Below are 25574 nucleotides of genomic sequence, written 5' to 3'. Positions count from 1 at the left end.
TTGCATTGATGAGTTTTATTCATATTTACAATATTGTTAATGAACAACAAAATGATTCTAGTTTATCCATAATATAAATTGTTTTAAAAAAGTCATTTAGTGTCAAATTTCAAATTCTTCATTTAAAATTTAAAACGTGTTAAAAATCTGGATAATTTGGCAAGGGCTGAACTTTTTAAGCTGTAAATCTTCAATATTACTATTGAGGATCTGGACTGTATATAACTTTTAATCTGGCCATCTTTGCAGTGAGCAACTGAAGGAAGAGAAGGAGAAAATAGAAAGACAACCACGGTTCTGAAATGTCTGGGTAATATCTAAAGTCAGTCATAGAGCAGAGCCACCTTGGTATTAATAGGTCTCTGTGACTAACACTGTATCACCACTGAAAAAAATGTTCCTCCTATACGGCCATAGCGGCACACTAAATAAAAAACTTTTAAACGATTGACAGCATGATAAACAGCTGGTTAGCATTTTTAAAAATATAAATAAGGTATCTTAAATACGTAATTTGAGATTGCTTCTTCAGATCTATTGTACACACCTAAAATACCGTATGAGATGGTCCAAATACCATGATATATAAACCCAAGTAATATTTACAAATATGCACGAGCATTATTATTTAGCAATCTTCATACAAAATAAAAAGGGCAAATAGAAATGCATGCTATTTGACAAAACTACATAAATTGTTTACACAGTATAAAAAGCACAAAATAAATACAATATATGCAAGATTAATTATTGGCATTTGTCGGTTCTGGAGACTGAAGAAATTCATAGGGGTCATGGACCATATCTTGTTGTTCTCCTACACTTAAGTGAGAAGGGCTTCCTGTGGAAAACAAGGAGAGAGCCAGAAAGGATAAATTAACAAGTTTGAACAGTTCCATACACTCAGGAAATATATTCACAGTCCAATTTTATGCAAGTTAACCGAGTTCAGTTAAATAGGTAAATGATTATAGTTGGTGGTTTTTAATCATGTTCTCCATCAATGATTTTAGAAACGTCAACTTTTCATTACATTTGTGGCAAAACCCCGCACCCGGCCTATCTACTTAGTCCCTTCTATTAGAAGTCTGATTGATGTTGGGTATGAGCAGACACTTCCTGCGGTGGCCCTGAGACTTGGAACGAAAACATGTGTGAATTTCACATTCTCATAACATGAAATCCATCTTTGTAAAATTGCTTTGGGGCTGTTTTATACTGCAAATAGTTTTTACTTAGGTTTTTGCGGCTGTTTAATTTCTAATAGTCATTGAAAGGTCAAATGTATTCAAACAGAGGATTTTAAATAGAAATAAATCACAGCAATGGTCCTATCTATCAACCTATTTGTATTTGCATCCTGCCCTCCCAAGGACCTTATGGGGCAATCTCATCACCACTGTAATTATGTGATTGTGAATACTGTCAATGCAGTCAGTATCTTGGGCATCTCACAAACTATTCCATTTTAAGTGGGACTGAGAAGGCTCAGGAGGTCATGTTGTTCAACCAGATTTACCTAGGTGGTGTTGATCCCTTTCAGAAGCATTGGAGAGGGAGCTGAGGTTGGAGGACGGTCTGGATCCTACTCTGTCAGCCTGAGCCTCATGAAGGTCCTGCAGTAATTTGGTGGTTTCATCCAAGTGTAAATGATTGTCCTCATGATCAAGCTCCTTCTTTACTTTACCTGAGAACAACAACACATCATCTGTGGCAAAACCATGTTAGACTAGGCCTAGAAAAAAATTTGATTAGTGGACCAAACTACATATCATACGCTACTGAATCATACTTTCAACACTGAACTACTCTAAGAACATGCTTACCCAATGAACTCAACATGGATATATCAAGGGACACGTCTGAATATGGCTTCATAGACAAAAAATCCAAAACAGAACTAGTATTGTCTCCAATGGCTTCTCCAACCTGAAAAAAGAAGAGAAAAATGACAGCTACACAACGTGAGTAACTGTTTAATATGGCTGCTACAGACATGACTCCCCTCTCCAGTAGAAGCACATTATCAAGCAAGGCTAAGTGCACCCTTCATGACTTTCACTGGGAAGTCAAATGGACAAACACTGGTGACCATGTTGAAAACGTGTGCTGCATGGGGGAGAAAATGTTTTACATCTAACCCTGGCAGCATTCCAAAAAGGATTCACTGCTATCACCCAATACCATTGTTTACTGGTTTAAGAAGGAATTCCTAGGATTATCCTCACATCAAAAAGGAGGTTGTAGAACCGGGAAATGTTCAGAAAAGGACAACTAAAATGATGAAGGGGATGGAACGTCTCATCTATGATGAACTGTTACAACATTGGGGGCTTTTTAGTTTAGATAAAGAGAGCAGAGAAAAGTGTTTCTTCCTCTCTCATGACACTAGAGTATGTTAACATCCAAGGAAGCTGAATACTGAAAGATTCAAGACAGGCAAAAGAAAGTGCTCAGACAGTACATAGCTAAACTACGGGGTTTACTCCCACAAGACGTAGTGATGGCCACCATCTTGGATGGCTTTGAAAGAGGATTAGACAAGAGGATGCAAATAAGTCTGCTCCTGGTATGCCCCACAGAGAGCCTCAAGGTCCATAAATAGCAACACCCTCGTGGTCCCAGGCCCTAAGGAAGTTAGATTAGCCTCAACCAGAGCCAGGGCCTTTTCAACTCTGGCTCCAGCCTGGTGGAACGCTCTGCCTCATGAGACCAGGGCCCTGCAGGATCTGATTTCTTTCCGCAGGGCCTGTAAGTTGTTCCGCCTGGCCTTTGGCTTGGAGCCAATTTGATTCCCTCCCTCCCTCTCTTTCTTTTTTCTTTTCCTTCTCCTCCTGCAATGAGGCTACATTTTAATATTTTAATGTTCCATTATTTTAATGTTGTATTTTATTTTTGTTTTTAAGTTGTAATCATTCATCTTGTTTTTATTATTGCTTGTAAGCCGCTCTGAGCCCGGCCTTGGCTGGGGAGGGCGGGGTATAAATAAAAAATTATTATTGTTGTTGTTATTATTATTATTCTGAATGCTGATGGCTGGGAATCACAGGTGGAGAGAGTGGTGGTTGTGCTCAGTCCTGTTTGTGAGCTTTCCCTAAGCATCTGGCTGGCCTGATCCAGCAGGCTGCATTCCCATCACAGGAAACCATTCACTGTGACTCTCTGAACCACACCTGCTTTACTCCTTCCTGCAAGGGCTAGGAGGAAACCAACTATGATCCCTGGCCTTAGCGTTAGATCTGAACGAGGGATCGTGCTTTGTTTTGCTCAAACAAAGCATAATTGGAAACCCAAGAATGAACCTCAGCTTACCATGGTGGTTTGCTTGAAGCAAAACTAACCGCAATTCATAACGGCCAACATTCTTCAGTTCAAGGCTGCATTTCCTCATGACGAACTCAAATGCCAAAAGTGTGCAAGCCCAAAAAGCAGGTGAGGTTATATTTTTGCCACTTAGCTTAATTTAGTAGGCACCTGTGTATTCTGGATGTTACCTGCCACCCCTATCCTCCAGTTAGCAGTCATCATAATGAATGAAAATTAATATTGTGATAAAGATCAAATAAGTTAATAAGCAGAGCACCCTCTCCCAACATGATTTAAGGTAAAGGTAAAGGTACCCCTGCCCGTACGGGCCAGTCGTGTCCGACTCTAGGGTTGTGCGCCCATCTCACTTAAGAGGCCGGGGGCCAGCGCTGTCCGCAGACACTTCCGGGTCACGTGGCCAGCGTGACAAAGCTGCATCTGGCAAGCCAGCGCAGCACACAGAAACGCCGTTTACCTTCCCACTTTAAAGCGGTGCCTATTTATCTACTTGCACTTAGGGGTGCTTTCGAACTGCTAGGTGGGCAGGAGCTGGGACCGAAAGACGGGAGCTCACCCCGCCGCGGGGATTCGAACAGCCGACCATGCGATCGGCAAGTCCTAGGCACTGAGGTTTTACCCACAGCGCCACCCGCGTCCCCCAACATGATTTACTAATGCCTTTTTGCATGGTTTGTAATACTCACGATAAACTGAAATAAACAATTACTTAATTGTGACAGCAACAACCACATCAAGTGGCTTTTTAAAGATCACCCACAAACTGATGTAAAGATCTAACAATGCTCTCCAAGATTTGGATGTGAACATTTCAGGCTGTTCAGCTGCATACTAACTTACAGGAGCAATAAGGGGAGAGGCAGGAGAAGCATAGCTCTGATCAAACGCAAGCCCTTACGGTGTTACCAGAGTTTTCCAATGAAACCTTAATCTGCCCAAAGGAGCAAGGGCGCAGCAGGACAGAGGCAGAAGTTGCAGCAGACAGGGACAACACCACGGATGCGGCTGCAGCCGGCCCACCACCTTCGTCTGATCAACTTCTCCAACCACGTATCCCTGCAGATTCCACACTGCCAAATTTGGTACAGCCATAAAAAAGCTGGGGCAGGGGCAGGGGCTGCATTAGGCCTGTGGTCTAGTGGTTCACTAGGCCATTTACAGACTAAACAAGAAATCTTACCATACTCTGCTTGGAGGCATCTGGGCAAGTATTGCGCAATTTGTGTTCTTCTTTTATGAGGACTGGTGGAACCTTAAATATCAAAGCACATTCAGATTGTTGGTAATTTACAATCTGTATTCATTTTCCATTTTCCATTTGACATATTTTATTTTACACCGCCAATGAAGTAACAAGAGGAAAATGTAAGCTTTCAATATGGATTATTTTTTCCTTTGGTACTTAAAAACAAATAAATACAAAATGAAAGGAAACAGAAAATAGTACAGAAAACCCAATTTAAACAAATCTTGAGGTTTCTGAAATATCTAAATTATAGTGATTCTATGATTTATGGAACACACTGATTGCAATTCTTATTTCTGTATTTACTATAGAATTAGAGAATTGTAATGCACTCAGTCTAATCCCATGCAACACAGGAATATCAACTAAAGCATATTTCAATCATATTCCCAGGGCGGTTTCCAAGAAAAAGCACACTATTACATATGAACATGAAGGCTGGTTAAAAATAAAATGTAATAGGACTTACTTTGACTTCATCTGGTGGCTTCACTGGAATGTTTCTCCTCTGAAAACCAGAATATTAAAATGGTTCATTTTTCCTGTTTCTTTTTTTGAGTAAAGCACACTAATGGTTTTATGTGACCAAGCAGTGAGCTGGTGCATGATGCTCAAAAGTTCCCATGACTCTTCTACACCAATCTTCTTGCCACAACGTGGACAAAACAAGCCAGAGTCTGCCTTGCTTTGCTGCCTGCACCCAGGTTTGTTTTATTCAAACCAACCACGAGAACTGAAGAACAAACCTTGGTTACTGCTGACGGGTTTTTCCGCATGAAATAAACCATGAGCCTTGGGGTTTGGTCAACCCAACAAACCAGATTCTGGCTTGTTTTGTCTGTGATGTCGAAGACGCAAGGAAGAAGTGGCATGGGAACATCTGAGCTGTGTACACCAGCACGTTAAACAGTGGTTTAATGCAATGTGCAAACCAGGCCAATGAGAGAGACATCTGCAGAATAAACAGTGTTTCCATTGAATCAGTCATAATTTGGATTTACTTTCAAACTAGAAATATGGGACAGTGAAGAAAGAAGATAGGGACAAAACCTTGCTTCTTTTGAGTGTGGACTAATACAGACCAACTTTTTTTTTTCTTAAACACAACAAGCTTTGAGGATCTTCAAACAAAACAGAGAGCAATGTTATTGTTCTTTAGTTTATTTGAAGTGTTTATACCCCTCCTTTCCAGCGATCAGTGTCCATCAGGAAGCAGTTATGGGTGAGATCCAGTGTCATGCCAGCATATGCAAGGGAAATTCTGTTTCCGCTACTTCCCAACCCCCCAATCTGCTCTGGAGGGTTCCCCAACCACGGCGGGAAGTGTTTTGGGACTGTCTGGCAGAGACAGTGCTTGTAGGCTCTGCTGGGCTCAGGAGTTTTCCACCAGCCAGAGCCCCTCTCATACACTGCCAAGCAGTGTTTGGATGCAGTTTTTTATGCTGATGGGGACTGCTCCTGGCACAAAATGGCAGAGTTTCATTGTTTAGGTTGCTCTGCGACTCATTCTGCTCCATTATGAGCTTGTTGAATTAAGGTGCTGGAACTTGCATCAGCTCAAGAAGAATGCAGTAGGCAAGGTGAAGAAGTAATTTTTAATAAATAATTTCAAACACTTTTTGCTGATGTTCACCATATGGTTTCTATTATCCCATGAGCCTCTGAGAAACAGAGACACAGAGAAAAAAAAAGGGGAAACTGGAATGGACATGTCAGAACTAGACCAAATCCATGGGAGTGAAGGACTGCTCTAAGCCCAGCACCAACTGAAAAGACAGGATTATCCCATTATTAAAGCTAAGCAACAATGCAAGTCACATTTGGTTGTGATGCCTTGGTTACTGTAGAAAAGGTATGTATCACTGTTAGCCAGGAATTAAGAAAGGCATTCTGAACAGGGAGAGGTCTGCTGAACCTTTGGAGTTTGCAGACAATATATATGGTTGCAATGTTTTTACCAATTAAAGGTCTTCCACGTGACTGAAAAAATGTGCTTCTTTAAATGCAACTCTGTTTTATGATAAGATAGTCGTCTTTTCTCTCTTTCCTTCCAGCCCCACACCTGTCTTAGGTGACAGAATTAGGAAGAAAAAGGACAGGCATAGACTCCCTTGGGTTGCAGTTCCTTGTTTGCAAGGAAGAAGGACAACTAATCAGCCCTCCCACTTCTATTGCTTTATAGATTTATATCTTGTCCGTCAAGGTCAAAATGTTTCTATTAAGAGACAGTACCAGATTCCAAGCAGGCTATAAGGATGTTACGCTGCAGGACTTTTTGGGAATAATAAAACAAATTCAGGTCATATCCAATGCTAGTCCTACCCACTGAAATCAATAAATCTAAGTTAGTCAGCTCTATTAACTTCAATAGGTCTACTATGAGCAGGACCAGTGTTGAAGACAACCCTGAATTTAGGATTTACCGTATTTTTCCATGTATAAGACACTCCCAACCTTATTTTTTTGAACCCAAAATTAAGGAAACAATACCCTAAAATAGAAATGAAAATATGAATGATCTGTGGTGGCAAGTTTATCATGATTTGGGCAATCGCCTCCAAAGTTTCCAGCATGGTGCAGAAGCAAAGGCAGCGACTGGGCACCGCATGCTCCCCCTCGGTGGCAGTGCCCGCTCTGCGCTGGGCCATGCTGTCGAGCAAACTGAGCTGAGGAAGGTGGTGAGTGGGCTGGAGGCAGGGTGAGAGTTTGAGAGGGGAAGAGGGGGAAAAAAGGAAAGAAGGGCAAGGAGAGGGAGCTGAGGCAGCTCTCAACAGTGGCGGTGGTAGCTGCTCTTGCACCGGTGGTCGAGCCAGTGGGGGCTTCAGGAGGCGAGCCAGTTGTCAGCATGCAGCCGGGGGGGGGGGGGGGGAAGAAAGGGGGGATGACAGCAGGAGCCCGCCCAAGCCAAAATCCTGCAGATATGCCCAAATATTTAAAAAATCCCCCTGGACATCAATGTTCCATGTACAAGACGACCCCCATTTTTTTTACTTCTTTTTTCTTTAAGCAAAAAAACTCATCTTATACACCAAAAAAAAAGGTACTTCTGAGTAGCTCGATTGAGAAAGCATGCTTCTCTCGCCCCCGCAAAGGATTAGTTTTACAAACATGTAATCTTATGCAACTTTAATTCTGACTGAAACATACATGTGCAGTTTTCTCATGAGAAAAGGTGTGCAGACAATCTCTTCTGCACACCTTTGTCACCCTGAGCCTCTCTGACTATGTTAGATCTGAACGGGATTGTTTGTCAAGACAAGGATTTGTGTAAGGTGTTCAAATAGTGTAGCCATATTCATGAGTTCCAGAAAAGACTTTATGGGTTTCAGGTGCTGCCACTGACCAATTCTACTGTACATAATTTGAAGAATTTAATAAAAATACTTTGAAGGGGAAACTACTGATCCCACACTAACTGTGTTAATTGCATCTCTGCATAATGCAGACCTACCTGCTTTAGCTGATAAATAATTTTGGAATGATCTCCACCAGTGATTTGATCCAACAAGTCATCCACTATTTTTTTGCTGTAAATTCCAGAATCCTTCACAAATTCCTGCAAACTAGAAGATTTATGACATAAGTCGTGACAATTCAGTCGGCTGCATATATATTTGTAAATTAAACATAAGCACTGCAAAAAGCAAAACACATTTTGGTTTTGAAAAGCTGTCTTCCGTGGTTCTTCAAAAAAGTTGTCACCCTGATGGAATTTGAAGCTACAAATTTTTGTATACCATTTATTCTCGCTTCCATGTGAACTATTGTTCTTCTTTGTACATCCTAATCTTAAGCTTCTGTGCTGGTGTGGTGGTCTGTTGCACCAAGATGGAAGGAGAGTATGATATGGATGACAAACAAAAGTAAACAAGCAATTAATATAACTATATAAGAGTTCAATGTGCACGACAACTTCTTTACCTTAGGGCACACTGGATCCCAGTTTCATCTCCATATGCTGAATACAGCAGTTCCATTTCATCTGCTTTCAGATCATGAAAGATAGAATGGTGCTGCATCGAAAGTGCTGTATTAGCACTTGAAAGGAACGTGACTGGAAATATAAGAAAAATGTGTTTGAAATCCTCTTCTCAACCTCGTCCCCTCCCAAACCCAACTGCATTTCTTAGGATTTGTTTACAGATCCATGTACATCTCTTGATAATGCACGTGTGAATCAGACACCACAAACAGAATTGTAATAATCACCCAGCTTTGACAATCATATATTGGCGTATTAAATTGAGATACAAACAAACTTATTTGTTTGTCTTCACGCTTCCCTTTGCAGTGTGAGAAGGCAAACCAGGAAGCCTCTAAATTAACCATGGTTTTCTATTAAGCCTCAGCTGGAAAACTATGGTTTCCAGCTTCAGAACAAGCCAAGATCTTAGGGGGGAAAGTGGTTTAATATTCTCCTGGTTCAGAGAAAACAAGGAACTACATTTAATTACAGATTTCTGGTTAAACCGAAGTATGATAGTCCAAACATGGCCAATTACTTCTCCCAACATGATTTTTTTTTTTTTTTACTTGTTTGGTTTAGATATACAGTCAACTAATCAAGTTCTGAAAACAACTAGTTAACTGAAATCACCTTCTTAATACTATTCGGTTCTGAATGAATGGTTTAATATGAGGACAAATGTTTAATCCTGAAGACACGATATTTAGTTGCCTTAACTACCTTTGTGCCTTCTTTCATCTTTGAAGCCCAGGGCTGTGAAACCAGGTAATAACTTGCTTGACAAAGAACTCAGATCCACTGGATGGGTTTCCTCCTCTGTATCAAAAGGAAATGTGCATTACATTTATTTATGTAACTAATTTCGATCTTGCTTTTTAGGACAATATGTTCAAAAGGCAATGGAAAACACAAAATAATAATTATAATTAAGATAACAATCCATTTTATTATATGAGACATGCCCATGGTTGCCACAAAGACCAAGGCATCATGAACCACATGGTTGATTTGGCATGGATCTTAAAGTCCCTTCAACACATTTTGCAAACCTCTAAAATCAACATCAGGAACACATATAGATAATATTCCTGAGTATGGATTTTTTTTATCACACTCAGCATTTATTATGTATTTTAGTCCATACACTGTACATATGTATAAGCAGACAAACACAAGTCAAGTTCCTCACTGATGTGCATTTTTTTACTTCAACTGAGTAATAGTAAGAAGAAGAAGAAGAGTTTGGATTTGATATCCCGCCTTTCACTCCCTTTAAGGAGTCTCAAAGCGGCACACATTCTCCTTTCCCTTCCTCCCCCACAACAAACACTCTGTGAGGTGAGTGGGGCTGAGAGACTTCAGAGAAGTGTGACTGGCCCAAGGTCACCCAGCAGCTGCATGTGGAGGAGCGGAGACGCGAACCCGGTTCCCCAGATTGCAAGACTACCGCTCTTAACCACTACACCACAGTAAGGCATGAGATGGCGTCATTCCACTACAATACATGCAGCCCTCTGGACTTTATTGCAATTTCAGCCTCTAGTTTATTTGGCCATGGAGCAGGCACCAGCAAACAGGGAGAGGCAAAGAGGAATACAGATCTTTTTCAACACCACTGCCCAGACCACTGGGTCTTTTTCCTTCTGTCCAAGAATGTCTTACAGCCCACACTGTTGTATCACAGACTGGCAATTCATGTTTTAATTAAGCAGATGAAGATCAGGTCAAAAAAGTAGAAGATGCATTTATGCTAATTCAAATAAGAGTTTAGAGGAACATCACAGGTATCCAGTCAACAATAAGATTCCTTAGCCTTTTTTTAGACACTACTGACAAATGAAGCTTCATTTTGAAGCTATTTGTAGTATTAGCCATAAACCTTCAACCGTGTCTGTATTAGACATCCATTTTAGCTTAGGATGAGTTGCAAAGTGTATTTCAGAATACAAATCTTACTGTACTGTTGCAAACATTTCCATGCATATCATTACTGCTTCTTATCTGTTTGGGTTGTTCAATCTAAGATGAAAGCACTTCAGAGCAAATTTAAAAAGAGAATCTAGCCATGCAGCAATAAAAGCATACCTACAACTTTAAACAAAGCTTGCAAAAGTTAGCACAACAATTACCTTCTGCTTCTGGATCTGATGGATTGAGTACGCTGAAGACCAAAGACCCATCACCATTCTTTTTCAGGTAGCCTATCTGTACTTAAAAAATATGGCAGAAATAGAAATTATTTTTACGTTCACCAATCAAAAGGAAACAGCTATCCAGATTTTAAAACGTCAGATCCTAACAGTTTGTCTGCGCTGCTGAGATCTACAACATTAGCACTGCCTCTTTTGATAGCATGTTCCAGAGCTTTGGTGACAACTGAACCGTATTTCCTTAACACCTTTATTCTCTACTTTATTCACCTATGGTTACTGTGCAGAGCCAATGCACAGCTGTGGTGCTTAAGACAGAGTACAGCCTCCCCCTGGGCCACTCGACACTCACATGCTGGAGGTGTTCCTGGAATGGGAGTTTACAGGTGCATAATCCAGTATGAACAAGCACCTTTGAAAAAGCTGCATCATCTTTAGCCTGTTTTCATAAGTGTGTTCAGAGCATTAGTGCTTTTAATATAAACACCTGAATTGTTTAATATGCTAGATTTGATTCATCAGGCTACAATCTTTTATTTTTATCTTCCCATAGTGCCATAATGGAGACCCTTATCAACCTTTGGTTGCCTCAATCAGGAGTATTGCATGAAGCTATTTAGTGTATTATTACTTTTATATTGTCCTTTTCTTCCAAGAAGCTCAAGGTTCATACTTCCCCATCACTTATTTTATCTTCACAATGATCTCATGAAGTAGGCTATGATGAGAGATTGTGATAGGCCCATTGATGAAGCTCTGAACCCTCACCTCCCAGGTCCTATCCTGACAGCACTCTGGATCCATTAGTTGAAATAACTAATATTATGAACTTATTACCATTGTTAACTTATTAAAAGCTTGGGGTGGTGGTGGGTTTCACCAAGGCAGATACCGAGGAACAAGTGGGGTCTGGAATCTGTGCTCTGGAAATTTAACAGCCATAAAGCAATCACACGTGAAACTTAATTATTAAATTTATATACCGCCCTTCATCCGAGGATCACAGTGTAAAAACACAAAACACAGTTTAAAAGGCCAGAGATGGTTTAATCAGCCAAAGGCCTGGGTGAAGAGGAATGTTTCCACTTGGTGCCTAAAGAGATGTAATGATGGCGCCAGGTGAGCCTTCCACATATGGGGAGCCACTGACTGCAGAAAAGGTCTGTCCCCATGTTGCCACCCTCCAGACCTCTCATGAAGGAGGCAGGCATAGGGTGAGTGCCAGGTCTGGGTCACTTCATACGGGAAGAGGCGGTCCTTGAAATATAATTAACGTATCAGATGCCACGCAAAAAATGCTTATTCAATCTGGTGAGGACATTGTTTCTGGCAATGTTAAGCAGAACGAAAAAATGGAAACTTGGATCAAGCGGCACGACCTTGCTGTTTGGGAGACATCGACTGATCCGGTCCCGAGCTTCATCTGCTGCATGTTCCACCAAAGCCAGAACGTGCTCTTCAGCAGTGCTGTCGGTCAGGCTACACGCATTGCCTTCTGGTTCAAATATGCAGCTACAAACAAGTTACAAGTTGTGCAATAAATATGAAATCATGTCTACTTTTCTCCAAGTAATTTCTAGGCAACAGATTATGACTGTGAACTAATTGTGGCCATTCTCCAGGGTTAATCAGAACTTTCTTATCATTGTGTGTATTAGACACAGGCTCCGCTTACCAAATACAGTGTGTTCCCTAGAAATCATTTGTTAGGTGAGGGTTCGCATTACAAGTTCAGTTTCCACCGATTCCTATGGTAAAATTTCTAATTCATGATCTCTCTCCCTGCTCACATAATGGTTTCTTCCATGGTTTCTTTTGCAGCCAACCAAGAGAGACATAAAGGAGAAACTGATTTGTCCATTCTCTCCCCCTGCCCCCACACTCCATGGTTTCTGTCCCAAAATGCCTGCCACTGACCAGCAAAGCACAAACAAGTACAGAAGGGGGCAAACTCTGGCTGTTCAGATGCCTGAATCAGCTGTGCATGTGTAGTGAGGTCTGGGCATAATTATTTGTGCTCTGATAACGTGAATTTGTAAATAGCAAGCAGGCTGATAGCGAGACCTGTGTGTACACTGTCATTTATGTACGTTTTTAATAGGCATGCAAGGGATTATACAATTAGCCAGTGCACAGCTTTTTGTTTCAGCTTAAGAACCTAAGAATTGCATTGCTGAACCAGAAGCTCCAACTAGTCTAACTTTCAGTTTCCAACAAGGACCAGCCTGATGTCCCTGGGAAAACAAGCACAGGATGAAGGAGGTGTCCATATTCTACTCCTAATTCTCTAAAAAGCAGGTCTCACTTCTGCCTATGAGCCAAATTTGAGCCTGGATCCCATTATATCCTAATGAGAATTATGTCTCATTTAGCAGATTTGCTGTGGCATAAACTGCCCACCCTGTCAGATACCCTGTGTATACTCCCCAGCCACCCCCTTCCCTGCTTTTGTCTAATAATAATAATAATAATAAATTTTTATTTATACCCCGCCCTCCCCAGCCAAGGCCGGGCTCAGAGCGGCTTACAAGCAATAATAAAAACAAGATGAGTGATTACAACTTAAAAACAAAAATAAAATACAACATTAAAATAATGGAACATTAAAATATTAAAATGTAGCCTCATTGCAGGAGGAGAAGGAAAAGAAAAAAGAAAGAGAGGGAGGGAGGGAATCAAATTGGCTCCAAGCCAAAGGCCAGGCGGAACAACTCTGTCTTACAGGCCCTGCGGAAAGAAATCAGATCCTGCAGGGCCCTGGTCTCGTGAGGCAGAGCGTTCCACCAGGCTGGAGCCAGAGTTGAAAAGGCCCTGGCTCTGGTTGAAGCCAATCTAACTTCCTTAGGGCCCGAGACCACTAGGGTGTTGCTATTTATGGACCTTGAGGCTCTCCGTGGGGCATACCAGGAGAGGCGGTCCCGTAGGTACAAGGGTCCTAGGCCATGAAGGGCTTTAAAGGTCAAAAGCAGCACCTTAAATCTGACCCTGTACTCCACCGGGTGCCAGTGCAGCTTGAAAAGCACTGGGTGAATATGCTCCCATGGCAAAGACCCCGTGAGGAGCCTCGCTGCAGCATTCTGCACCCGCTGGAGTTTCAAGGGCAGCCCCGCATAGAGCAAATTACAGTAGTCAAGCCTGGAGGTGACCGTCGCATGGATCACTGTGGCCAGGTCGGGGCGGGAAAGGTAAGGGACCAACTGCTTGATGGGGCGAAGGTGGAAAAATGTCGCCTTGGCTGTTGCTGTAACTTGCGCCTCCATGGAAAGGGAGGCGTCAAGGATTACACCCAAACTCTTAACGGAAGGCAATGGCACTAATTGGGCCCCCGCAAGAGAAGGGAGTTGGTCCCTCATCCCCATGCCATCCCGACCCAGCCATAGGACCTCTGTCTTCAAAGGATTTAGTTTCAATCGGCTCCCACAAAACCATCCAGCCACAGCTTCCAAGCATCTGGTCAGTGTGTTCGGGGCAGAGTCGGTGTGGCCATCCATCAGCAGATAGAGCCGAGTGTCAATATTGGTGACAGCCCAGCCCAAAGCTCCGGATAATCTGGACAAGGGGGCGCATAAAGATGTTAAAAAGAATCGGGGAGAGAATTGCGCCCTGCGGCACTCCACACACCAAGGAGTGGCGCGACGACATTTCCCTCCCTAGTGCCACCCTCTGTCCCCGACCAGAGATAAAAGAGCACAACCAGTTACGGGCTATGCCCTATATCCCCACGTCTGCAAGGCGGTGGTCCAGAAGATCATGATCGACCATGTCAAAGGCTGCTGACAAATCTAAAAGGATCAGCAGTCCTGACCTGCCTCGATCCAGTTGTCTACGGAGATCATCTGTTAGGGCAACCAGAGCCGTCTCCGTCCCAAAACCAGGACGGAAACCGGACTGAAATGGATCTAATGCCGATGTTTCCTCCAGAAACCTACCAAGCTGTTCAGCAAGCGCTCTCTCAATTACCTTACCCAGGTATGGAAAATTTGAAACTGGGCGGTAATTGGATAGGTCTAAGGGATCTAATGAAGTTTTCTTTAAGAGTGGACACACCACTGCTTCCTTCAGTTCCCCTGGGAATGTCCCTGTGTCAAGGGACAAATTGATAATTTCAACCAGGGGGGTCCGCGCAACATCTGGACATTCCCTAATCAGCCAAGACGGGCACGGATCAAGGAGGCAGGTGGTGGGCCTACTAACTTGGAGGAATCTATCCACATCAGTAGGGAGTATCCGATCAAAATGATCCAACACTGGACCTGAAGTCAGTCGAGGGGCCTCCAGTTCAGTCACTGTATCTAAATTGGCAGGGAGGTCACGGCGGAGCAACAGGACTTTCTCCGCAAAAAAGCTCGTGAATGCCTCACAGCTGTGGGTCGAATTTGTGCTTAAATTTGGTTGTCCTCCTAAGGACGTTATTGACCTAATTATTCTAAAAAGTTGTGCTGGGTGAGAGCTAGCGGATGCAATGGAAGCTGCAAAGTAAGATTTCTTAGCAGCTTTCATAGCCATCTCATAGGCTTTCATAAGCGTCCTATAAGATGTTCTTGAGGCTCCGTCACGAGTCCGTCGCCATACTCGCTCTAGCCGTCGGAGATCCCGCTTCATTTTCTGGAGCTCCTCAGTAAACCAAGGGGGCCGGTTTTGACGGGGTCGCAGAGGGCGCTTAGGCGCGATCTCATCAATGGCTGCCAAGAGCCGGTTATTCCAGTCCTCGACAAGGTCATCTAATGAGTCGCCAGGCGGAGCATGGTTCCGCAAGGCTTGTCGGAATCTATCAGGATCCATCAGTTTTCGCGGACGAGCCCAAATAGGTTCGCCACCTGAGCCGGGGAGGAGCGGGAAGTCAATCTTGGCTTTCAGAGCGTAGTGATCAGACCATGGCACTTCCATAGATCACATCTATGCCAGCCCCAAAGATCAGATCCAGCGTGTGGCCTGCTTGATGAGTGGGGCCCAAAACAAACTGGGAGAGCCCTAGTGTTGCCATGGAAGTCACTAGGTCCAGAGCCTGTGAGGAGGGAGCGGCATCGGCATGGACGTTGAAGTCTCCCAAAACCAGTAGGTTTGGGAACTCCAAGGCCCAGCCCGCCACCACCTCCAGCAGGTCTGACAGGGTGGCTGCAGGTGTGCTGGGTGGTCGGTACACCAGCCAGACAGACAAGCTCTTCTTGGTGCCCCACACGAAACCAACACATTCAATGCCGGAGATCGCCGGTGATGGCAGAGCTCTGAAAGAGCAATCCTCCCGGAATAACAACACTACTCCTCCCCCCCGACCCACAGTCCGCGATTGATGGAGGACAGAGAAACCTGGGGGTGTTATCTCATGTAGGGAGACTACTTCGCCTTCCCGTACCCAGGTCTCCGTCACGCAAGCCAGGTCAATCCCCTGCGAGACAAAAAAGTCACACATGGTGGCGGTTTTGTTGCCTATGGACCTGGCATTGCACAGCACCAATGACGGAGGTGTGTAATCCTTGCTCTCCCTACCCTCATCCCTTGGGATGGGGCGTAGATTGGAAGGGGTTCGAGGATCACTGCATCTCGAAACCCTTCGCCGATAGAGATATCTAGCCCCACCGCCATTCCTCCCTAGCCCTTCAATTGTGGAAATCCCAGATCCCATACTAGCCCCCCCAATAGATGGGTAACATCCCCTCAATAACAAGTCATCCTTGGGCCAGGACTCCTGGGTCAAAATGGTATGGGAAAGAGGTGGAGGTCTGATAGGGTAAGTATCCCTAGAAGATAAAACCCAACCAACCGCACCCCAAGCGGGGGGGGGGGGGTGTGTGTGTGGAGACAGTCCCATGGTGTTTCATTAACTGTCAATCCCCCTCTCCCTCCTGGGTTAATTGGAGGATTGTTGGTTCTATCTGTGGCTGTGGAAGTATTAATGAGGTATGTGTTATAAAATGTGGATCACTGGCCAACAAAGAGCCTGATTCGAATTCGGAAGATCTGTCCATCCTGTCTCGCCAGGAGTAGATAAGGCTGATCATTCTGATAAGTTTTTGGAACATTAGGCAAAGGTCCAGATGTAGATTTGGTGCTGGATATCTCCAGATTGTCAGCAACATAGAGTTCTTTAGGTGTTGTTGCCATAGAAATGTCGGAGGCGCCAAATTCCTCATCTAATTTGGTGTCGTTTGAAAAGGGAACAGGGAGTTGCACTGATGTCTTTCTATGGGATAAAGAGCTGTTGGACGTCTTTAAATATTGTGCTCTAGGCTCTACTGTCCTTATATTTTGGGTACTGCTACAAGACAGCCTGAGGGCAAGTTCAAGCTCAGGGAAGAATCTGCAATGTAGCAAGCATTACTGTGCACTCAGAAACATTATGGGAAATAATGGTGCTCTTGGAGGGGCAACTGGAGGATATTGGGATCTGAGAAGACAACATCACAGAAATGGCCTCTGCCATGTTAAGGCTGAGGAAGGGCACAATGAAATTATTAAGTGCCTCAAAAGAAAAAAAATGAGCACATCTACTATCTTTATTGTACTTTTTGCACTGTTCAACAATCCTTAAAGAAGTGCAACTTATACTGCAACTTGTACAGTTGCCTTACAAATGAAAATCAAAACATGTCTTGTTTGGGTCACAGTAAAACGCCAAAGAGGGACGCGGGTGGCGCTGTGGGTAAAACCTCAGCGCCTAGGACTTGCCGATCGCATGGCCGGCGGTTCGAATCCCCGCGGCGGGGTGCGCTCCCGTCGTTCGGTCCCAGCGCCTGCCAACCTAGCAGTTCGAAAGCACCCTCGGGTGCAAGTAGATAAATAGGGACCGCTTACCAGCGGGAAGGTAAATGGCGTTCTGTGTGCTGCACTGGCTTGCCAGATGCAGCCTGTCACGCTGGCCACGTGACCCGGAAGTGTCTGCGGACAGCGCTGGCTCCCGGCCTATAAAGTGAGATGAGCGCACAACCCTAGAGTCTGGCAAGATTGGCCCATACGGGCAGGGGTACCTTTACCTTTAAAACGCCAAAGAAGTGAACTAAGATTCATCAACAGTTTGGGATTGGTTTATCCAAAACTAATTTGATACTCAAATACCTCAACAGCTGCCTGACATACCTCTCTCTCTCTCTCTCTCTCTCTCTCTCTCACACACACACACACACACAACCTGCAACACCTTGGAAAATGTGTGGCTGCAATGGGGGAAAATATCTGTGACTGCCCAAGCATGCTGAAATCTCAGGAAACTCAAGTCTGCTTCATATCAGCACAATTCCAATTTGTAATTAAGAAGCACAAAAGAGCAAAGAATTTCATCTGTATCATTACCTAATAACTTCTTTACTTGGCTTTTTGGATTTCTTGGTAGTCTCTACGTGAACAGGAACAACTTCGGGCACAGGTTCCTCAACAGCTGGGTCTTCATCGCCCAAAAGAGCTGCCTGCTGAGAAAAATCCATGTCCTGCATAAACGACATGCTGCGCTTCAAAGCTAACAGCCGTTCCTAGAATTAGAAAGGACAGAGCAGCAGGGACTTTACACCTTTCCCTCATAGCCAAGGTGCTATGATGATGGGATGGGATGGGAATGGCCATGGCTTTGTGCCTAAGAGCTACACCTTCAATGATGATGCAACATGATTCAGTCATGGCAGCACGACACCAGAATATCTGCAACCTAGGAAAGAAAGACCATCACCTACCTGACAAGTGGAACTTACCACAATCTTCCTGCAGAACAGGCTAGAAGCAGTAGCTCATATGATAAATCAGTTGTTTGACTGCTTTTAATATGGTACTAGTACACCTTAATGTAAAGTATACATAAATCCATCTCCTACCTTAAGTATTTCCCTTTTAATGTGTTTCTTAAATTTTAGGTGAGGAGTGAGGGGAGGGCCTGTTTTCTGCAAAGAGGGGGACTAAAAGGATTTATGAATTGTATTTCATAACCATAAAATGTTTCAACAATGTTTTAAAGGAAAGCATGTTTCTGTACATCACCTTGATGTTTAACATGCTTGGCTTCCCAAAAGAAGTTTCAGAATTTATTTCTCACTTGTAAACAACTTAAGCAAGTCCAATGAACTTAAAAGGTAATATGGAAAAATTTGCTTCCATGCTGGAAGTTTCTGTTCAAAGTTTCCAACTTGAAACCAAATCTTACCAGTGTTATCTACCATAAAAGGGGAGCAATTTAAAATGGAAATGTCCTATATAAGATGCTATGGGAATGTCATATTTCTGTAGGAGTGCAGAATTTGGTACTGGGCACAGAATTCAGCTTCCTCATAATTTCAGCTTTTCGTTTCTTTCTTTTTTAAAAGAGCAAGGTGATTGCAAGCGTTTATTCAAAAGTGTGTGGCCAATGTCTGGTGATTCTTAGAAACCCATGCGGTATCTAGTGGCGACAGGGTGGTGCTTCAATATCCTACACAGCAATTTCTCTCTTTCCATACCTAGAAGCAGAATATATTACCGTATTTTTTGCCCCATAGGACGCACCGGCCCATAGGATGCATCTAGTTTTTTGGGGGGGAAATAAAGGGGGGGAAATTATTTCCCCCCCAGGTGCGCTGTGCTAATCCCGAAGCTTGGGGCGTGCGGAGTTCAGCGCGCCCCAAGCTTCTGGGTGGGAGAGCTGGGTCTCCCATAGCTAGCTTCCTGAAGCCTGGAGAGCGAGAGGGGTCAGTGCGCACCAACCCCCCGCGGTCTCCAGGCTTCAGCGAAAGCCTGCATTCGCCCCATAGGACGCACACACATTTCCCCTTCATTTTTGGAGGGGAAAAAGTGTGTCCTATAGGGCGAAAAATACGGTATGCATTTTCCCCTAACAGTGCTTTATTTGTATAAAAGTGCAGATTTACTGCTTTTTTAAAGCCCAGGGCATATGAATACAGCAGCCATGTTATACAGATTAATGAAATAATCCTTCACTTTGACCCACTATAGTAGTTTAACGTGCACATTTGGTCTCATCACGTTCACTTTCAAAGCTGTCTTACTTTGCTCATCATCTTAAAGCCTGTATGGAGGATCTTCTTGGCCAGTTTGTAGTACACAGTGTCTGGTCTGTTGTATGTCATTGCGTTGTCACACATCAGCTTAAAATCTGCCTGAAAAACATGAACATGGGCATTACCATATTTTGCAGTTGTGCAGTCACAGCCAGGCCACATTCAACAGAATGTTAAAATGAATAGTACAGTTGGTGAATATCAACTAACTATTTCTCAGGTGACTTGTAAGAGGCCCTGGTCCCTTTCGGGTTCCTAGGGCGAACAATGATCACAATGTTGCTGCTCTAGGACTTTCAACTGATTTAAATGATCAGGGCTTTAACATTTATGTCAAACTTTGCAGAACGCCTTGCTGTTTAACACAAGGAGCTGGCTGGTTCACTGATATTCTCTCTCAGGACTTTTAAAACCTGGTTCTCACATGAAATTGTAAGCCTGCATTAGGACTATTCCTCTTCAGGCAGCAAGGGGGAGGCAGAATTCATCCACAGAGAAAACTAGCGTGTGGCATGCATACTAATTTTCTATAGGCCAGAAATTCATTTACAGTGGTGCATCGCAAGACGAAATTAATTCGTTCCGCGAGTTTTGTCGTCTTGCGATTTTTTCCGTCTTGCGAAGCACGGTGTCGGGAAAGTTTTGGAAAAGCTTCAAAAATCACCAAAGTCTTCAAAAACCTCAAAAAAGGCTACCACACCGCGTTCTATGAGTTGCTCCTCGAAGTCAAGTCGCAACTGTATTAACGGTGTTAAGAAAAAGGAAACAAACTTGCAAAACGTTTCTGTCTTGCGAAGCAAGCCCATAGGGAAAATCGTCTTGCGAAGCAGCTCAAAAAACCCTTTCGTCTAGCGAGTTTTTTGTCTTGCGAGGCATTCGTCTTGCGAGGTACCACTGTACATGGAACAGCGCTTGTTCATATGAATGCCCACACGTAACTTGGTGTAAGTAAGACACAGGCCCCCCTCTTCACTGGCTGCTTGCAAGGACTACACCATAGAATTGCAAATCTATTACAGGGCAAGCCGTCACAATCTGTGATCTGCTAAAACAAGTACAGCCAGTAATGTTTTATGGCCTTTCATGGGCTTGGTAAATCCTGCTTTTGTTGTCTGAGGCAGGCAATAAAAACAGGAGATTTACTGAGCCGCTGCTGCACCATCATATATGCGTACTGGGCTGTGCTTGACTTAGTAGCTTCCACAGGCTTCTGAAGGTTATGCAGGGATCAATGGGCAACCCCCGCCCCTGATACCTGCAATTGAAACCACAGACTTTTGTTGTGTACAACCTGCTTTGGGGGTATCACATAAAAATTATGTGCATTTTCACAGTGGAATAACAGGATTGCTGCCCACTCCCAGGAAATGCTAGATAGAACCATTTCTGCAGCTATTTACATGATCTACCACCCCTATTGACCGAATATAATAATTAGCAATTCACACTGTGAATTTTTTTTATCAAATCTCTATTAATTCACCTTGAATTCTGTTACTGACTTGTACTCGTTTGCTGCAATTTTTTCTTTCATAGTGCCAAAATCCATAGGATGCTTTATTATCATGGAATATCCAGGAGCAATGGCATCCGTGACTGGAAAAGCAAAAAACCCGTGAGGATCTTTCCTATAAAAGGGAAACACATACATATAGGGAATGTTATATTTGGGGATAAAATCATGAATGTATGTGTATACATGTAGTGTGTATATACACCCCCCAAACACCTATGTAAAACAAACGCCATTTTCCCATCAGTCAAGAACCACCACCTGTCTTGCTTCATTTAAAAAAAGGGAGGGGGAAGCATTTTATGTTTTTCCGCATTTGGCAAAATGTGTATTCAAAGCAATGGAGGGCAGTATAGAAATGTAATCGTAATAAAATAATAATAATCAGCCTGTTTGTATACAGCTTGATATCTGAAATGCATGTGACTTCAGGACTTTCTGTATTAGCAAGTAATCATCAGGATAAGCTGTATAGAAACATATACCAACGTGAGCTGGTGCTAAAAGTGAGGGGGCATACAGATCCAGCACTCCAGCGCTTTAGCACGTCTATCTACACATCTTACATTACAGAGTACCAATCTTAAACTAATTAGATATTATCAAGCAGTGATGTGGGTTTTCCAGAAAACTTTGAAATACATAAAGGTATTTACATACAACTCCCCATTTGCATGGGGGTTGTGTTCCAGGTCATTGCGCATCATTCTTACCTCTGTAACTGGCGAAGAAAATGTTCCAACAATTGCTGAATAGGTGTGCTCTCGCATTCTGCTATAATTCAATGTAAGGAAAAGCAAATGATCACTCCTTTGAAAGTTCCTGCCATCTGTATATCACAGCTCTAAAATGATAAAGATGCTATCGCTACAAAATAATATAACCACTATTAATCCTGGGTTTTTGGCATAGGACAGTAAAACACACATTAGATTCTGTGGTTGGCCTTTCTGAAAATGATAGAGGAATATTAAGGATAACACAAGAATCATACGAATTTCTATCCACATGAATAAACTGCATCCTTAACCAAAGAAGGGGCTGAGAGCAAACAAGAACCCGAGAAGTGTTTTCCTACGCTATGCAAATCTTTATATATGGCCCATCAGTTTCAGATGTCACTGACAACGCACCTGGCTGTGTTCTACAGGCTCGGACTGGACGATCAGAGGGTGGCTCAACCTCTACTTTCTTTCCAGGATCAAAGTCATCTGTTTCACCCTCCGTATCACATTGTTCTTTCTCCCTTTTTCTTTTCTTCTCTTCCTGATACCAAAGAAACAGAAATGTAAAAAAGACAGTCAATATAACCTCTTCAAGTACAAATGAAAGGATAACATATCCATGCAAAATCACCACTGAAATTAGTCTTTTGTGACATTAAAAATTCAGGATACTTAGCAATGGGAAAACAAATTCCTAATGCTTAGGAAAACAGGATCCTTTTAAAAAGTACATGGGTTATTTCCATTTGCATTTGACATCCTGCTTTTATTTAGGTATTTTATTTAGCTTACTGTTTTTGTATGTACTGTAAGCCGCCCAGAGTGGCCGGGGAAACCCAGACAGATGGGCGGGGTATAAATAGTAAAATTATTATTATTATTTGTTTTGTTGTTGGTTTTCAAGAGTGTGTTGGAAAATGGTTATTCAAAATTCAAAGAGCTGCTGAAGAAACAAGCAAACTACATAAAGTAGTAGCACTAAGTCATTTAGGGCTTTAAATGCTAATGTGAGCACCTTGAATTGGGTCCAGAGACAAACTAGTAACCAATGCAATGGATCTGAAAGAGGGGGTATAAGAATTCTAAAGGAAACCCCAGGCAGTAATCTGGCTGCTGCATTTTGGACCACTTGAATATGCCAAGTTGTCTTAAAAGAGCAGTCTCACACAGCATACCTTGCAATAATCCAATTGGCTTTTATTGGCATAAATTTAAACAATAAAATAATACAATTATCCAAAGTCATCCAAATACATTGATAATCCAAACACATACAATATATAAAAGACTAGATAAAGGTAAAGGGACCCCTGACCATTAGGTCCAGTTGTGGCCGACTCTGCGGTTGCGGCGCTCATCTCGCTTTATTGGCTGAGGGAGCCGGCGTACAGCTTCCGGGTCCTGTGGCCAGCATGACTAAGCTGCTTCCGGCAAACCAGAGCAGCGCACGGAAACACCATTTACCTTCCCGCCAGAGTGGTACCTATTTATCTACTTGCACTTTGACGTGCTTTCGGTTGGCTAGGTTGGCAGGAGCAGGGACCGAGCAACCCCGTCGCGGGGATTCGAACCGCCGACCTTCTGATCGGCAAGTCCTAGGCTCTGTGGTTTAACCCACAGCGCCACCCGCGTCCCAAAAAGACTAGATAGCCACCACTAAATAAATCAGGAAACTTTAGCTCTAGCTTTAAAGATCTCATCTAAACACCCCGAAACAATCTTGGTAATTTCAGTAGTATCACCCCTCAACAAATATTAGATTACAGACTCTTTGTAAATCAATATTTTAAGATGTAAGGGAATCACTAGGTGATCTCTGCGAAGGGTGTGATGTATTATGTGATGTATTGTATCTGGTGGTTTCTTATTACAGGAGCAGAATTTGTTCTGGAAGGGGATTTTGAAACCTTCTGAACAAAACAGATGATGTGAATGCATTTCGATGAGCTTGCATAAAAACTCAGCGATGCGATGGAGTATTTAAATTATAAAAGTAATTAGGCATTACAATGGAGTTTACTTTACTCTGTGTTCCGGACTCTTAAAAATTCTCATCCTCTGCCATTGCTTCACAACAGTTGTAAGGAATAGCTTAAAAAGCTCTGGAGTTGCCACAAAAAAATGCATTTGTTCAAACTGATACTTACAGTTTTCATAAGGTAACGTTTTAAAGCTTTGACCAGTATCTCTGAAAATAAGTCAATGACTCATTACCTTTCTCTTCCGTCTCTCCTCATCATCAAGATGCTTTTCTTTCTCTTTGTCAGATTTCTTCTTCTTCTTCTTTTTCTTCTCCTTATGTCGCTCTCTCTCATGGTCTGATCTATCATCATAATAACTGGAATCGTGGCCTGATCCTGAAAGTTCTGTCACTTCACTTCCACCAACTTTCAACACCAACTTCAATGGCTTCTCCAAGGGCTTATCCACATAATCTAAGAGGGTGACAACAACAGCAAATAAGTGAAAAGCAATAAACAAATAAACAGTATCAAACTAGCACAGCAAACATTCAGCAGGAATGCTGATCACATAAGCCTTATTCATAGGAATGTGTAAGAGCAGATTATGATGCCAAAAGCAGGTCTGAAACAAATGTGCACCGATATCCTCTGTCAGGAAGAAGGTGGCACCTACCCCCCTCAACAAGTGTGTGAGAGAAAAACAACAGTATTTTAGCCACCCAAAGTGGCTAAAAGCAAGATAAAGTATATTAATTTATTATAGCATATATGCTCTTGTGTTACATACATAAAAAGGTAAAGGACCCCTGACAGTTAAGTCCAGCTGCAGACGACTCTGGGGTTGTGCGCTCATCTCGCTTTACAGGCTGAGAGAGCCAGCGTTTGTCCGCAGGCAGTTTTTCCGGGTCATGTGGCCAGCATGACTAAGCCGCTTCTGGCCAACCAGAGCAGCGCACGGAAATGCCGTTTACCTTCCCGCCGGAGCGGTACCTATTTATCTACTTGCACTTTGACGTGCTTTCGAACTGCTAGGTTGGCAGGAGCAGGGACCGAGCAACGGGAGATCAGCCCGACATTTATTTGTATGCCACCTTTACAGAGTTCAGATAAAAATAACGTAACTATGGCATAACAAAAGTTGGCATAAACAACAAGTTAAACATTAAAATATGCAAGTTGAGCGATTTCCACATAAAACACAACAAAATGTAAAATAAAGATGCCAAAAAACCAACAGCAACAGCCCCTCCCCCCAATGGAAAACCCGACACGCGGCCCCAGCCCTGCAGCGGGGGGTGGAGGTGGGACTCGGGCTGGAAATGCTGCAAATGCAGAAATAAATGGGGGGCGGGGGTGGGGAGAGAAGGAACTGGGCAGCTTCCCTGCAGGCAGCTTCTGTGGCGGCTTCTGGCCTCCCTCACAGGGTTGCTGTGGGGACTGAGGAGAAAGGCAATGAATAGACGCATCAATAAACCCACCGCCCTCCCTTCTCCCACCCACCGTCATAGGCGCCGCCGCCGCCGCTCCCTCCCCCTCCGCTGGCGGCGACGACGGCCGGGGCGGGCGCGGACCTCCACTCGGCCTTCTCCGCCTTGTGCTTCTTGTGCTTCTTCCCCATAATAGCCGCGACCGGAGGGCGAGAGGCGAGGGAGGAGGCGGGGGCGCTCAGGGGAAGGGGCGTGGCCGGAAGTGACGGAAGGGCCCCGCCGA

The 25574-nt window shown here is 43.4% G+C and overlaps 1 protein-coding gene across 5 annotated transcripts; it reads right to left on the bottom strand.

Annotated features, from left to right (window-relative positions):
- BRD9 (bromodomain containing 9) lies at positions 1 to 25550 on the bottom strand. Of its 5 annotated transcripts, none has more exons than XM_077917644.1 (17): positions 25365 to 25550; positions 24115 to 24335; positions 22309 to 22441; positions 21889 to 21949; positions 21146 to 21290; positions 19651 to 19761; positions 17975 to 18150; positions 12067 to 12199; positions 10667 to 10742; positions 9258 to 9353; positions 8492 to 8624; positions 8022 to 8133; positions 5040 to 5078; positions 4505 to 4576; positions 1827 to 1929; positions 1520 to 1687; positions 1 to 841 (listed from the first exon to the last, which is right to left on the bottom strand). In XM_077917644.1, the coding sequence occupies exons 1-17, from the start codon at positions 25480 to 25482 to the stop codon at positions 744 to 746; spliced, it is 1995 nt and encodes a 664-aa protein (XP_077773770.1). In that variant the 5' UTR covers positions 25483 to 25550; the 3' UTR covers positions 1 to 743. The 5 variants fall into 5 exon arrangements, with proteins under 5 accessions (XP_077773770.1, XP_028557755.2, XP_028557753.2 ...); XM_028701922.2 differs by having other exon boundaries at positions 17975 to 18090; XM_028701920.2 differs by having other exon boundaries at positions 17975 to 18087.
- Between the last annotated feature and the right edge of the window lie 24 nt (positions 25551 to 25574).

The sequence above is a fragment of the Podarcis muralis genome, chromosome 13 (assembly GCF_964188315.1).
Source record: "Podarcis muralis chromosome 13, rPodMur119.hap1.1, whole genome shotgun sequence".
NCBI classification, from domain to species: Eukaryota; Metazoa; Chordata; class Lepidosauria; order Squamata; family Lacertidae; genus Podarcis; species Podarcis muralis.
The sequence above is the reverse complement of the archived record's forward strand: the minus strand, read 5'-3'. Positions and strand labels throughout refer to the sequence as shown.

Coding starts and splice junctions, on each gene's coding strand:
- BRD9 (XM_077917644.1), bottom strand. CDS start 25,482: ATGGGGAAGAAGCACAAGAAGCACAAGGCGGAGAAGGCCGAGTGGAGG. Junction 19,762..21,145: donor AGTCAGTAACAGAATTCAAG/GTGAATTAATAG, acceptor CATGTTTTTCAG/GCAGATTTTAAGCTGATGTG. Junction 18,151..19,650: donor GCTTTAAGATGATGAGCAAA/GTAAGACAGCTT, acceptor TTCTAATTCTAG/GAACGGCTGTTAGCTTTGAA.